The sequence below is a fragment of the Triticum urartu genome, chromosome 3 (assembly GCF_003073215.2).
Source record: "Triticum urartu cultivar G1812 chromosome 3, Tu2.1, whole genome shotgun sequence".
NCBI classification, from domain to species: Eukaryota; Viridiplantae; Streptophyta; class Magnoliopsida; order Poales; family Poaceae; genus Triticum; species Triticum urartu.
In genome coordinates, this window is record NC_053024.1 from 699,554,650 (window position 1) to 699,569,577 (window position 14,928).

At 45.9% G+C, this 14,928-nt stretch overlaps 2 protein-coding genes and 1 long non-coding RNA gene across 5 annotated transcripts; 2 read left to right on the forward strand and 1 right to left on the reverse strand.

Moving 5' to 3' along the window:
* The first annotated feature begins 1,688 nt into the window (after positions 1-1,688).
* LOC125546003 lies at positions 1,689-2,908 on the forward strand. The gene is made up of 2 exons (XR_007300397.1): positions 1,689-1,944; positions 2,776-2,908. It is a non-coding gene; the product is annotated as an uncharacterized LOC125546003 (long non-coding RNA).
* Positions 2,909-7,534: 4,626 nt separating this feature from the next.
* On the forward strand, positions 7,535-8,252 carry LOC125546006 (ethylene-responsive transcription factor 1-like). Its single transcript, XM_048710082.1, has one exon. The coding sequence runs from the start codon at positions 7,535-7,537 to the stop codon at positions 8,102-8,104; it is 570 nt and encodes a 189-aa protein (XP_048566039.1). The 3' UTR covers positions 8,105-8,252.
* A 135-nt stretch (positions 8,253-8,387) lies between these two features.
* Positions 8,388-13,974, reverse strand: LOC125546004. Of its 3 annotated transcripts, XM_048710080.1 has the most exons (7): positions 13,746-13,974; positions 13,385-13,653; positions 13,154-13,272; positions 12,008-12,859; positions 11,722-11,883; positions 11,258-11,624; positions 8,388-8,462 (listed from the first exon to the last, which is right to left on the reverse strand). In XM_048710080.1, exons 2-7 carry the CDS (start codon positions 13,527-13,529, stop codon positions 8,416-8,418), a joined length of 1,692 nt encoding a protein of 563 aa, XP_048566037.1. In that variant the 5' UTR covers positions 13,530-13,653; positions 13,746-13,974; the 3' UTR covers positions 8,388-8,415. The 3 variants fall into 3 exon arrangements, with proteins under 3 accessions (XP_048566037.1, XP_048566038.1, XP_048566036.1); XM_048710081.1 differs by lacking the exons at positions 11,258-11,624; positions 11,722-11,883; positions 12,008-12,859; ... (1 more) ...; positions 13,385-13,653; positions 13,746-13,974 and adding exons at positions 8,927-9,088; positions 9,213-10,064; positions 10,359-10,477; positions 10,590-10,858; positions 10,951-11,048 and having other exon boundaries at positions 8,388-8,829; XM_048710079.1 differs by lacking the exons at positions 11,258-11,624; positions 11,722-11,883; positions 12,008-12,859; ... (1 more) ...; positions 13,385-13,653; positions 13,746-13,974 and adding exons at positions 8,927-9,088; positions 9,213-10,064; positions 10,359-10,477; positions 10,590-11,048 and having other exon boundaries at positions 8,388-8,829.
* Between the last annotated feature and the right edge of the window lie 954 nt (positions 13,975-14,928).

Sequence of the window (14,928 nt, forward strand, 5' to 3'; positions counted from 1 at the left end):
GGCTTACTAGGGACATATTATGGTCTATGTATTCACATGTGTATTACGATTTCCGGATAATACAGTTATAGCATGAATAAAGACAATTATCATGAGCAAGGAAATATAATAATAATGCTTTTATTATTGCCTCTAGGGCATATTTCCAACAGCCGCCACCTTGGCCACCTGCCGGTGGTATCGCTAGTGGACGAGGCAGATGTCGCGGGTGGTGCGGTAGGAGTCGAGCAACGCCTCTTTCTTCGTCGGGTCCACGTTTGACATGATCACCCTACCTGTGGCAATCTGCTACTCCGCCTGCAGATGCTTCTGGGGAGGTTGTAGTTGTAGTTGGCGTCCACCTGCGCCTCCCGGAACTACTCCTCCTACTCCGCTCGCACCATGCCCATATAATGGGCACAAGCATCGCCGATGGTCATGGTGCAATGGACCGACGAGGGTGGCCTTGTCTCGTCGTCGGAGGCGTCCTCCATTTGCATGCCGTCGTCCTCCTCCGGCTGCCTACCAGCCTGCCAGTCGACAACAATGACGACCATCTCCTTCTTCTGCTCCGACGTCAGCCGTCCCAAATAGCTTTGGTGGCGGGGGGGGGGGTCCATGGCGGGGAGTGGTGCAGAGAGGGATGACTGTGGCTATGTCCGGGGCATCGGGACAACAGTTTATATAGCACCGGCGGGCGGCAGAGGGACGAACAGGTGACACCGAGAGAGATGCCTCGGCAACCGCGTGCCATCAACGCGGGTGCCAGATGGACGGAAGGGCGACCATCATGTCGTTTGAACGCGCGGCTGTTGCCTGCACCGGGAAGCGGCGTGGGCGACACCCTCTTGGTCGGCGTACCGCTTCAATGCCGGTGCCAGTGAGCAGTCGTGTCCGCTCTGGTCGGGCATGAATGCTGGGGTTGACTAGATGACCGTTTCGGGCAGTAACGCACGCGAGCGCATAAGGAGGGGTTTTGGTGGGCCAGGATGGCCAGAAGCGGTCAGAACTCCCGCAAAGCCCCACGTTTATCTCTGGTTTGCGAAAGAAAACAAATCCGAACCACTTCACGAATCGATACATATCCGTGTTGGATGACTTCCACGATCCGGACGCATGCGGGAGATTTCTTGGTGAGGTTGGAGATGCCCTTACTATAGCTGAGTGATGCATGGGACCATACCGTGCTGAGGACTACAGGGCAGCGGCTCTGTGGCGGCACATGGTCAGCCTAGTCCGTCAGCAAGTCAGACCTGGCCAAACGGGCCGGCCCGACACGGCATGGCCCAGCCCGTGCTAATCGTGCCTGGCCCGGCACGGCTTGCCATGGCATGTTTAATAGCTGGGCCGTGCCGTGCCGACCCACGGGCGTGGCTCTCTGGCCCAGGCACGACCTGATTATTAAACGGGCCGGCCCGTGGCACGTTTAGCATGCTGGCCCATCTGATTTTTAACATGTTGGGTTGTATTTTAGGCCTATTGGACTGTATTTTAGGCCTATTGGGCTGTAATTTAGGTCATATATAAAAAAATCTGAAAAAAATTAAACGGGCCATGCCGTGCCGGCCCGTGTGCCCAGCCTCCAGGCCCAGGCATGGCCCATGGCGTGCCGCGTGCTGGGCCTAGCCCGTTTAGCTCGGGCCGTGCCGTTCCTGCGTGCTACCGGGCCGGCCCAGTTAGCACGGCCCGTTTGGCCAGCTATACAGCAAGTCCTCTGCTCTCCGCGTTTCCCTTATTTCTACCGCGTCTGGAGAGTGGGAGACTCACTGAGAAACAGAGAGACAGAGAGAGGGGGTAACCGTGGAGTCGATCTCGCGGCGGGGACTCCTCCGACGCTTGTACGTCTTGCCGACCACCGGCGGCCTGTTCGCCGGTGAGTTCCTGCAGCGGCCCGAAGAGGCACGTGCTCGCAGTGGGAGGGGGGAGGCGCCGGATCTAACGGGACAAGTGCGTCAACAACGTGTGGTATATTTCGTTTCTTCCTCACCTGGATCCGACTAGTTTAGTTTTTGAGTTTAACGACGAAGTAGATCTACTGTGTGAACTGTTGGTGGTCAGCCGTAGGTTCCCTTCAGCGTTACTTCTTTCTTCTTCTTCTTCTTCTTCTTCTATTCTAGATCCGATTGAGCTAGATTTGTTCGGCTAAGTTCATGGTGGTATGGATCTGAAATGCAACCTGTCGGTCATCCATTCCACCATAGGTTTCCTTCCGTTCTACTCCAACTCTCCAAGTGAATCGTGCGTCTACTTCGAGATCCAGTTAAATCATGAGTGGATCTAGTTTCTTCAAGCAAATCACGAGTGCCAAGCATTTGTTTTCCTGGCCGGCCGGTGTGTGCATCTTAATTCTTCAGTGCAAATTGCTTCCCATGCATGATAGATTTACAGTGCTAATTTGGTCGTACAAGCTACTTGACAACATCCACCAAAAGCTTCCTTTTCCGTGTTCTACTTGAGGCAATCAATCCTAGCTAGGTGGATCTGTATTAGATGCATCTTGAGCTCATCCACCAAAAGCTTCCTATGTGTGTTTAGTCTATGAAGAACTGTGTACTAGTCATACTAGTAGGGTGAAAATCACAACTGCCCGGGGACTTGAAAAGATGCTGCTGTGAAAGAAATGAAAGGATGTCGTTATTCACCTGTACCATCCACTGTTCTTTTTTGTGCTGGTTGATGTTTGATATAAGCTGTTTTTCTTTTAGGTTTTGCTTGTATTTGCCTAGATAGATAACTAGCTCATATTCTTGCTGATTTGCTTGCTGCTAATCATTCCAAAAACTTTCATTTGAACAGGTACCTTGCATGGGGTGAAGTGAAGGCTGTTTTATTAATCAATCATCGTATTATGTGCACAATAAGCTTTTGCTATGCTTTCACCGTCGATGCCCACTGGTTGGATCATGCTTCTGTTTATGAGCTCATTGAAGTAACTCTCTCCAAGCTCAAATGGGCCAATTTCTCGTTTGCATTATATATAAAACCTTCAGCTATCCATCTCCATATCAGTCCGTCTCTCTTAATTTTGTAATCTTTTGGAAATATGCTTAAATATCCTCGAACATAAGAACGAGCCACACATGCTGCACCAATACTGTGAAAAGTAGCATAGAATGAGTAAAAGAGGCTCTTGACTTTTAGATTATGCAAGAGCTTTGATCTACAAGTCAACCCTTTTTTACTAACTACTAGTAGCTTTGATCTGCCTTCTTATCTATAGGATTAGTTATTATGTTTAACTATGTTTTTAGAAGATTAAGCAAGCTTATTCGATATGTAAATGGATAGTTTGAGGTTTTATTTATAATGATAAACAAGGGATTAGCAAGTTTGAGCTCGGTGATAGAATTACTCAATGAGATCCTAAATAGAAGCATGGTTCAACCAATCGACATCAATGTTGATAAAGGCATGGAAAAATCTTATCGTATACATGATATGGTGATTGATTCCATATGTTTTTGCCAAGTGAAGAAAAACCATTTGCATGGCACTCAGTCAAAGGCAAGATTTGAAGTTCAAACATTCCAAAGAGCATGACAGGTAGCAGCGATGCCACAAGTGAGGTTTGTTGCAATTGTTGATTCAGTGTAGCTTATGCTGAGTGTTCCAAGTTCTACATGTGCTGGATTTAGAATATTATGCTGTATGCCTCCGTTCTTGCCAATCATAATGATTCAAGAGCACTGCATTTGTCTTGGTGTTTTGATTTGTTTTCCTTTTGCAACGACATGAAGCTCTCATTTTATTTATATCCACTTATGCTGAATTGTATTGTCATGAAGCTCACATTGTATTTGTACCCACTTGTGCTGAATTATATTGTCACTTCACTTGAGTCCAGAACCATCAAGTTTCTGTGTTGGCTCCTGCAATTGACTGATGATTAACTTGTTTTCCCATTTATTTATCTTGTACGGTTTCTTGCTGGTTAATCTGCCTGGTTTTAGCTGTCCATTGTGTCTCTTATATTTATAACAGCTTTCAGTGTCGTTTTACTCTACACTGAAATGAAATATTAGGTCATTCAGTTTGTGCAATGTTCTGAGATTTCACCTTTTAGGTCATTAATTTTGTTTATGGCCCTCTATGTGACACATTTGTTTGAATTTGACTGCACAAATCTGGCAGTGCTACGAGCCTGAATTGGTGCCTATGATTTTTTTGATGTAAAATGGTTTGGATAAGCAAGCAATACGATAACCTTTTGTAGTTTACAGTTACAACGTCATAACTGTTACTCTTTTGTCTTTTGTCTTAACAGTTAATGCCTGTTTCTGTTGAGCGTTCAACGGTTCAAGTTCTCCTCTTCTTGGATTTAGTTAGGATATATGCTTCCATTCTTGTCAATTGAGACTGCCTGAGAACACTGCATTTGCCTTGGTGTTTTGATTTGTCTTTCTTCTGCAACACATACATGAGAGTTCTCGATGAGATCCTACCCACTTACTCAGCAGTGCCTGCTGTACTTTGCTCATGAAGAACTTCTTTTCTCCATTTCTCTGTTTTGTAAGGAGTATAGAAGTAAGGTGTACTGTTGGGCTTGGACCATGTCTTTCTGTTTCCAGCAGCTTGCCGAGTCGTTTTACTCAATACTTGTGGACTGAAATTTAAGTCGTTCAGTTTGTACAACATGTCGTGATTTCACCTTTTATTTGTAGATGTTGCTATTGCCTTGCTTCTTCCGCAGTTTTCTTGAGGGCAAGGCGGGGCACCGTCTGTGCAGGCGACGGCAGCAGGAGCGGCGCAGCGCCACGATACCCGAGCACAACCTTGGTCGGACCGCCCCGCGACACCCCACGTGGAGCGCGGCGGCGGCGAGCGCGTCCGGGAGCCAAGGAGGCCCTTTTGCCAGCCGGCGTGACTGCGAGAGAGTGCCCGAGCCTACCACGCCGAGTGGCAGCCCGCTCTCCACGGCAGGTCACAAGCCAGACGAGCCGGAGGCTCCCGGCCGCACGATCGGCTGGCCGGCCCACGTCGTCAGCCTCTACGAAGTCGGCCCAACGCAGCTCCGAGCACAGCGCGGGGGTCGGGGAGGGAGACGAGGGGGCGGCAGGCGGCGCATCCGAGGAAGGGGCTACCGCGGGGAGGCGCTCCGGCGTGTCTCTGCTTTCTTTCTGCTTCTAATATCTTTCTGCTTCTAACCATCTGATTGATTTCAATTCTTTTATGATATGCATGGCAATATAAAAATAAGTTCATCACTGACATCTGCATGTGCGAAAAAGAAAGTCGAATGGACTTCATCCTACCTGGGTGTGCACCTTCACGAGAAAAGAATCCGCCTAGCTAACATGTTGTCGACGAAACAAGAGGAAGGTGTCCTTTTATATTGGCTAAACGAATTTTGTCAAAAAGAATTACAATGAAGGAAATGAGGTAAATGGAGGAGTTCCACTGTTATGAGCTTGGAAGGAAAGCAAAAAAAAAAGGAATAAATGGTCATCCTTATGATAATTAAGGCAGGAAGGGAAGGAATTAAAGGAAAAAATAAAAGATGGAATAAACTCGATTCTTTATGATAAGGTAGGACGCGAAGGAATTAAAGGAAAGAATGAAAGAAGGAAAAAAATAATTTTCCCTATTATATAAGAGGCATGAAGGAAGGAATTAAAGGAGAAATAAATTTCACAAGGAAAGAATAAAAGAAAAATTGAGTTTCACTAATTATATGAGGAATGAACAGAAGGAATTAAAGAGGAAATAAAATTCGCTGGGAACTAAAATAAGAAATCAAAATTTCACAGTTAAGGAATTAACAGAGCTAAATAAATTCTGTTGTGGACCAATAAAATATATTGAGTCATGCATCATCGACTGTGTGTGCACAAAAAAAGTTCCGTCATGCCTCTATCTAGGAATATATGGGGTCACGCTAATACATAAAAAAAAAAAGACTTGGATCGTGGAGGAGCTTGTCAAAAGTGACCATGTTACTTTTGAATCTCCTGTTGTTGTTGTTTTTCTTAAATTTGATGTGAGTTATTATAATTTGTAATGAGTTATTATTTATGGCAGAGTGAATGTCAAGTTAACAACTAATTGATTTGTAGGAATGGGAATGAACTTCATGAAAATTAGTTTTCGCCTTTTTCTCACACTTGATGGTTAGAACAATGAGTTCACTCTCACATTGCTTTGTCACGGAGTTATCATCATGTAATAATAATGATTCCTATGTACGTGAGAGCTGACAATAGGTATATGTGACTCTACCTTCTACTATTACAGGTGATCCAGTCACTTCCGTGTTACGAGTTTATTTGCAAGTTTTGCGGCAGTGGAGGCAAGAGTGAAGTCATCCCAAATCACTGCACCGGGGCTCTGTATTTCACAAGATCGCGCACGCATTGGCGGGGGATGAGCCGGGTATTCCATTTATTTTTGTGAGTTAATGCGGAACAAACCCAAATAGTTGAATTGGCCCTGCTGAAATATCAAATCAAGATTTTCAGCTCGTATACAGACATCCAAATGCATGGTTAAATTGCTTTGGCGGAACGACACGACATGGTTCACTGCTAGAAACATGTCGAAGTTCATGTTAGAGACGATTAAGGTGGACCGTGGCGATAGTGAAGTGGTTTAAGTTGAGTCAACAAGTTAATGACCTCACACCTTAATTTAATTTTGCATTAATAATTATTATTGTGAGCTCTTAATAAATAAATGCATCGCCAGGTATATTAAGACATGATTGGTGTTGAATCATACGAACATGTATGTGCGGCTGCAACACACAAGGAATTACAAGCTGTTGCACGTAGGGCTCGAGAAATCGACATGGTGATTGTGATGACCAAGATCGCTGCCTTGGGACGATCATATTTGATGAAATAGGCAGGCAAGTGATCAACATGGATGATGATGACGAAGAGGAGAAGTGACAACACAGATGACTCGTTGTGGGTGTGTGAGAGTTTATTTCTTCCGTTGCAACGCACGGGCATTTGTGCTAGTATGTACCTTAAATACATAAACTGACTTTATAAAATATATGGTTTCATGTGTGCTATAGATGAGATGCATAAAAAAGATCTATTTATGGGCACCGAGATTAAACATGCGGAATTTCCTGGGAGTTTAGATCATCTTCAATAGATGGTCCAAATGTAAAAGTAACTAATTTTTGAACTGTCTGAGGCCTAAAACGCAGCTTCAACAGACGGTCCATATATAAAAAAAAGGATCGCGGCCTCGCCGTGATGTAAAATACAACACCTCACGGTGCAAATTTAGATGACAAGGTGCATCTTGTCCAAAGCCAGCCGCCGTCCGCGAAAGCCCAACCGTCTCATTGCTTTATATGTAAAGCGGGGCGAAAACCTTTTTCGCCCAACCGCCAGTTCCTTTCCTTTCCTTTCCGCCCGCCCGCGACCTCCCGCCCGTCTGCCGCCGCCCGCGAACGCCCAACCGCCAGTTTCTTTCCTTTCCGTCCGCCCGCCCGCGACCTCCCGCCCATCTGCCGCCGCCCCGCAGCTCCGCCCCGCCCAGCTCCGGCCGCCACCGCCCCGGCCGCACGCCACCGCCGCTCCACCGCTCTCACCGCTCTCCGATGGCGTCGAAGAAGACGTCGAAGGGCAAGTCGGGCTTCTTCGGCGTGAGGCGGAACCCCTCTGGTAACTTCAGAGTGGAGTTCTCCGACGCCGGGAGGCATTGGTGGATCGGCACGTACCCCTCCGCCCACGAGGCCGTGCGTACCTACGACGTGGCGGTGTGGCGTGCCGAGAGGCCTCGGAAGCACCCCAACTCCCCAGAGATCGAGAGTCGGGCGGAAGTGGAGATGCTTGTGCCGCAGGGCATCAAGATGAAGGAGATCCCGACGAAGAACAAGATGACGAAGAAGCCGTCGGTTGTCGTCAGTGCCGGCGAGACCGACGAGGAGGCGATGGCAAGGTTTGCTCAGGAGCATCCGGAGTACGTCCAGGCCGAGCTGGAGTACTACTGGAAGCGTGAGGCGGAGCAGAAGAAGGAGGACGAGGTCGGTCCCTCGACGGTGATCCCCATCGAGTCCTCTTCCGAGGAGGACTGGGCAGACTTCTCGGAAGAGGAGGAGGAGGGGTGCGACAACCCGGAGAAGGAGGAGTTCTGGGCGCAGTTCCGCAACTCCGACGGTGAGGAGTAGTTTATCTAGTAGTTTGAATAAGTAGTAGTTGAAGTTCATGTATGAAACTATGTTGAATTTGATGTTTGAACTATGTTGAATGAATTAGTAGTTTGTCGTTTTAAGAAATTTACATCTTCATTTTGGACCATCTATTGGAGCTTGCTCTTTTGAACCATCAATTTGGACCATTTGTTGGAGTTGAGCTTTTTTCGGAGCTCCAAAATGCATTTTTTGGCGGTCCAAATTTTACATCTCCGGTTTTGGACCGCCAAATTTTGGACCATCTATTAGAGATGCTCTTAGACAAGATAAACCACCCTGACATAGATCTACCGGCTGCCGGTATGGCATCGACTACAGGGCCCCATGAGCTCAAATTGAACAGCCAATGGAACTCTCCCAGCTATGTATCTACCAACAGTCTTCACAGCTCTATGAGCTTCGTCAACACCTCTCTTGCTCATCGGCCAGCATTTGGCAATCCTACTTGAGGTAGTGCATTTGCCAATGGTACCAGGCCCTTGAATACACCTATTGTAGTCATAGGTTGTGTCCAGCGTCAAGCGCTCAAGCGAGTGTGTGCTCTCAAGGATGTGAACCGTGAGCTCAACCAGGCTCTTGGCTGAACAGAATCCCGTGATCGTCATGTGTCTGAGGCGGTTATGCGACAAGTCCAGCTTCTGCCTCGGGCATTCGTAATTATCTCCAACAACAGGATAGTGTTTCATGACATACTCATTTACCTGCATATATATATGTAGGATTAACATCAAATGTCAATGTCGAAGTGTAATACGGTAATACCATAGATACATCTGAGAGATATGGATAGTGACTTACGTGTAGGGTGAAAGACTCCAAGGCAGGAGAAGCATCAAGAAAAGAAACCAAAGAAAAGAAGTTATAGCTTGGAGGGGAGCCTTTGGGGTGGACTGCTCTGAGTCTAATTTCCAAGTTCTTGAGGTGGGGTAGCTTGGATTGTAGCAACGGAGTGTTGGCATTCTGAAAAACGATAAATTACAAGATTAATCACATGTTCCTGCATCAAACTACTCCTATACACTGTTCCCTATATACTTGAATGGTCCCAATAATTTGATCATTATAAGATGGTAAATGCACATACCTCGCTACGACCAACCAAAATAAGACTCTCAACATTCCGTGCGATGGACGGAAGACTAGTGCGAGCATAAAAAAGAACACCAGACGAGCGTGCAGATGATAACTGTACATGCTTAAGTTGAGAACAATTTCTCACGTAGAATTCTGGCAAAGCGCTGTCATAGTTAAAATAGCAGAGGTTTGGAGCATCAATCTCTACAAACCGCAGCATGTTGCAAAGTTGAACATCAAGTATCTTGAGATGCTGCATCGTACAAGGTATTTTCAAGCAAATTATCCCATGGCATGCGAATATTCTGAGCTCCTGTAGGGTAGAAGATTTTGAAAACAAGTGCTCCAATCCTTCCTCGGTAGTGTGGACAAAAGACAATCTTACAGTTTTCAACCTTGCCAAGGAGCCAAGTGTTGATGTGGGATGAAAAGTGCAAGAGCCGATGTTAAGAAACTGAATTGAACTTGCAGCTCCCTCATCAGACAAAACTGAACACGGGAATTTGTAAATTTTCTTCATGGATAAAGGCATCTCCAAGTAAAGATCTTTAAACCCAGACTTAACTGTTCTTCGGAGCCACCTGTCCAGGTAGGAGGCTTTGATATTGGTGCAAGGGGTAAGAATAAGGTTAAGTGTCTCCACCTTCACCCCTTTGTCATGATGATTTTTAAGAATTTTGTCAACTTTGTCAATGAGATAGATTTTTCTTTCCTCAAATTCTATGTGATTCAACCCAAGCGCACAGTCGTTGAGTATGAGTTTGGAATAGCATCTCCATGAACGCAGAAATGCATGAGACACACAGGCAGCACAAGCAGCGTCTTGTATTGGTAAGAGAGAATGTATACGATGTAAGATGTCCTGCAAAAACAAGGTTCATCAGTTATACTGTAGTACCTATTAGCTGACTGCAATAATAAATCGAATCAAAGACCAGTAAAGTAATGAATGAAGATGACAATGCATCAATAGAGCCAAGTAAATGTAAATATCATTGGAGGAGCACGGGCAAACAGTCGGTTTGTTATTTTTCCTATCGCCAAAGTTGTATCTTGTATGCCCAAATGTAATAATACGTATTCTTGTGCCAGCAGTTATGATAAAGAATCAATTGTATCTGAATACTTTGTTGACAGCAAAGTAAGCAAAACATACATCCGGTAGTTTGTCAAAAAGAGTTTGTTGTTTCATATTCTCAGCAGCAACTTGAGGAATATCAGTACCACCTTGATGATGGTTTATTTGAGCCGACGAAGCCTTTGATCCACTAGTATCTGCAATGCAGCAGAGAAGGTAATGTCACAGTTTTACTCAAGCAACCAGGAGAAGATAAGGTAAAATAGTCGGTCCGGCTATAAAGAGTCAATAATCTGAAAAATTGTTTACATGCAGCAGCCGTATGACGTTTCCGCAGCCAACACCAGCGATGCCGGTGCCGATGCCGATGCCGTGTCCTGTGCACCGCGTGGAGGATCGCCACGGATCGAGATGGGAAAAAACATAGGTGCCGACGACGACGAGGGGGCGACATGGATGGAGGCTCGAGGAGAGATAGACGGTTAGGCTTGAGGAAGGAGGTCGCGGTGAGAGAGATCTGGCGCGGCGACGGCGGAAATTAAGAAGGGTCCGCCGACCTGCCTGACTGGTATTGTCCCCTAGGCCCAACAGCCCAGTTAAAAGATGGATCGCTGAAGGGAATAATAAAAAGGTAAAAGTAAATAGTAAAGACAATCGAACTCTACTCAACTGGGCGGCTCGCGAGCGGACGGACGGCGAGTCGGCGTTGCCGCGCTGGGCTGACCGGCTGAGCAAGGGGCGACGAGCGACGCGGCGGCCGGCGGCCCTGGCTGTGGCTTGGGAGGCAAGCCAGATCTGCTAGTTTCTGTTTAACTCCGTTCCCCCAAAAGCTGTACTTCTAGACACTCATTAATCGGGGATTGAATTTACCCGGAACCGAAAGAGAGAGAGAAAGAGGATCCTTTTTAACTCGGGGAAATCTCCTTTGATCTACCGGCTGCCGGTATGGCATCGACTACAGGGCCCCATGAGCTCAAATTGAACAGCCAATGGAACTCTCCCAGCTATGTATCTACCAACAGTCTTCACAGCTCTATGAGCTTCGTCAACACCTCTCTTGCTCATCGGCCAGCATTTGGCAATCCTACTTGAGGTAGTGCATTTGCCAATGGTACCAGGCCCTTGAATACACCTATTGTAGTCATAGGTTGTGTCCAGCGTCAAGCGCTCAAGCGAGTGTGTGCTCTCAAGGATGTGAACCGTGAGCTCAACCAGGCTCTTGGCTGAACAGAATCCCGTGATCGTCATGTGTCTGAGGCGGTTATGCGACAAGTCCAGCTTCTGCCTCGGGCATTCGTAATTATCTCCAACAACAGGATAGTGTTTCATGACATACTCATTTACCTGCATATATATATGTAGGATTAACATCAAATGTCAATGTCGAAGTGTAATACGGTAATACCATAGATACATCTGAGAGATATGGATAGTGACTTACGTGTAGGGTGAAAGACTCCAAGGCAGGAGAAGCATCAAGAAAAGAAACCAAAGAAAAGAAGTTATAGCTTGGAGGGGAGCCTTTGGGGTGGACTGCTCTGAGTCTAATTTCCAAGTTCTTGAGGTGGGGTAGCTTGGATTGTAGCAACGGAGTGTTGGCATTCTGAAAAACGATAAATTACAAGATTAATCACATGTTCCTGCATCAAACTACTCCTATACACTGTTCCCTATATACTTGAATGGTCCCAATAATTTGATCATTATAAGATGGTAAATGCACATACCTCGCTACGACCAACCAAAATAAGACTCTCAACATTCCGTGCGATGGACGGAAGACTAGTGCGAGCATAAAAAAGAACACCAGACGAGCGTGCAGATGATAACTGTACATGCTTAAGTTGAGAACAATTTCTCACGTAGAATTCTGGCAAAGCGCTGTCATAGTTAAAATAGCAGAGGTTTGGAGCATCAATCTCTACAAACCGCAGCATGTTGCAAAGTTGAACATCAAGTATCTTGAGATGCTGCATCGTACAAGGTATTTTCAAGCAAATTATCCCATGGCATGCGAATATTCTGAGCTCCTGTAGGGTAGAAGATTTTGAAAACAAGTGCTCCAATCCTTCCTCGGTAGTGTGGACAAAAGACAATCTTACAGTTTTCAACCTTGCCAAGGAGCCAAGTGTTGATGTGGGATGAAAAGTGCAAGAGCCGATGTTAAGAAACTGAATTGAACTTGCAGCTCCCTCATCAGACAAAACTGAACACGGGAATTTGTAAATTTTCTTCATGGATAAAGGCATCTCCAAGTAAAGATCTTTAAACCCAGACTTAACTGTTCTTCGGAGCCACCTGTCCAGGTAGGAGGCTTTGATATTGGTGCAAGGGGTAAGAATAAGGTTAAGTGTCTCCACCTTCACCCCTTTGTCATGATGATTTTTAAGAATTTTGTCAACTTTGTCAATGAGATAGATTTTTCTTTCCTCAAATTCTATGTGATTCAACCCAAGCGCACAGTCGTTGAGTATGAGTTTGGAATAGCATCTCCATGAACGCAGAAATGCATGAGACACACAGGCAGCACAAGCAGCGTCTTGTATTGGTAAGAGAGAATGTATACGATGTAAGATGTCCTGCAAAAACAAGGTTCATCAGTTATACTGTAGTACCTATTAGCTGACTGCAATAATAAATCGAATCAAAGACCAGTAAAGTAATGAATGAAGATGACAATGCATCAATAGAGCCAAGTAAATGTAAATATCATTGGAGGAGCACGGGCAAACAGTCGGTTTGTTATTTTTCCTATCGCCAAAGTTGTATCTTGTATGCCCAAATGTAATAATACGTATTCTTGTGCCAGCAGTTATGATAAAGAATCAATTGTATCTGAATACTTTGTTGACAGCAAAGTAAGCAAAACATACATCCGGTAGTTTGTCAAAAAGAGTTTGTTGTTTCATATTCTCAGCAGCAACTTGAGGAATATCAGTACCACCTTGATGATGGTTTATTTGAGCCGACGAAGCCTTTGATCCACTAGTATCTGCAATGCAGCAGAGAAGGTAATGTCACAGTTTTACTCAAGCAACCAGGAGAAGATAAGGTAAAATAGTCGGTCCGGCTATAAAGAGTCAATAATCTGAAAAATTGTTTACATGCAGCAGCCGTATGACGTTTCCGCAGCCAACACCAGCGATGCCGGTGCCGATGCCGATGCCGTGTCCTGTGCACCGCGTGGAGGATCGCCACGGATCGAGATGGGAAAAAACATAGGTGCCGACGACGACGAGGGGGCGACATGGATGGAGGCTCGAGGAGAGATAGACGGTTAGGCTTGAGGAAGGAGGTCGCGGTGAGAGAGATCTGGCGCGGCGACGGCGGAAATTAAGAAGGGTCCGCCGACCTGCCTGACTGGTATTGTCCCCTAGGCCCAACAGCCCAGTTAAAAGATGGATCGCTGAAGGGAATAATAAAAAGGTAAAAGTAAATAGTAAAGACAATCGAACTCTACTCAACTGGGCGGCTCGCGAGCGGACGGACGGCGAGTCGGCGTTGCCGCGCTGGGCTGACCGGCTGAGCAAGGGGCGACGAGCGACGCGGCGGCCGGCGGCCTTGGCTGTGGCTTGGGAGGGCAGCCAGATCTGCTAGTTTCTGTTACCTCCGTTCCCCCCAAAAGCTATGTACTATCTAGACACTCATAATGGGGATTGAATTTACACCGGAAGAGAGAGAGAGAAAGAGGATCCTTTTTTTTAATAAAGGGGCGAAGAGAGATAGAAAGGGATTTGGGGAGACCGCCGCGCCCGGGTGCTGCGGTGACTCTAGAGCCACATCGATAGCTCCGCCCTTGACGATACGATTTGTTTGTCGGAATAGAGAGGAAGATATTTGCATTTGTGTTGTGGTTGAACATTGCGTGCAATGTGCTTGTTTATGGGAGTAAAATGAGTATTGTTTACAAATTCATTTGTTGGCCCGTGGCAACGCACAGGCAGTCTATTAGTAGCGACTAGATTTTCCTGTCCCTCACTCTGTAATGTAACGTGTACGTCACACAAAAAAATAGGCTATTGTACAAAGCAATGGGGAACGCACGCACGCATGCCTAGGTCAGATCAGATCGTGGCTATGTTGGTGGCTGCTACGCACAACGTGAAGGCCTTTGCTGCTATTGGGGAGGGGAACCGTCTAGAGTAGTTCATGATCCACCCACATGGAGCTTCCAATCTTTAGTCCAGTCTAGAATTGCTCAAGGGGAAGGAAATCAAGACCATGCACAACATGAGGGGCAACTAGGCTAGGCATGGAAAAATGGTTAGATTACTTTCTCTTCTTCTCAATTACTTTGTCGATGGATGGCTGACGTTTTGAGATTAGATTAACTTGTGCCTTTACAAGTAGGTAGAGCCCAAGTAGGAGTACAAGATTTCATCTCTATAAATAAACTACAAAAAAATATATTAACCGTGAGACATGGTTTTGCATTGGTTATCCGTCTCTCTAGTTGAACGATTTAGTTACATCCGAATTGCTTTCAGAATTTGCTTTATGAAAACTTCTGATTGAAATTGCGCCAATTTTCTTTGCTTGATTATTAGGATGGACATATGGTTCATCAAAATAGGCTATTGTCCCACTAAAAAAACTAGGCCACTGTGTCTCTCCATCATCTTCTTATAAGTTTACACACCCCTATGTT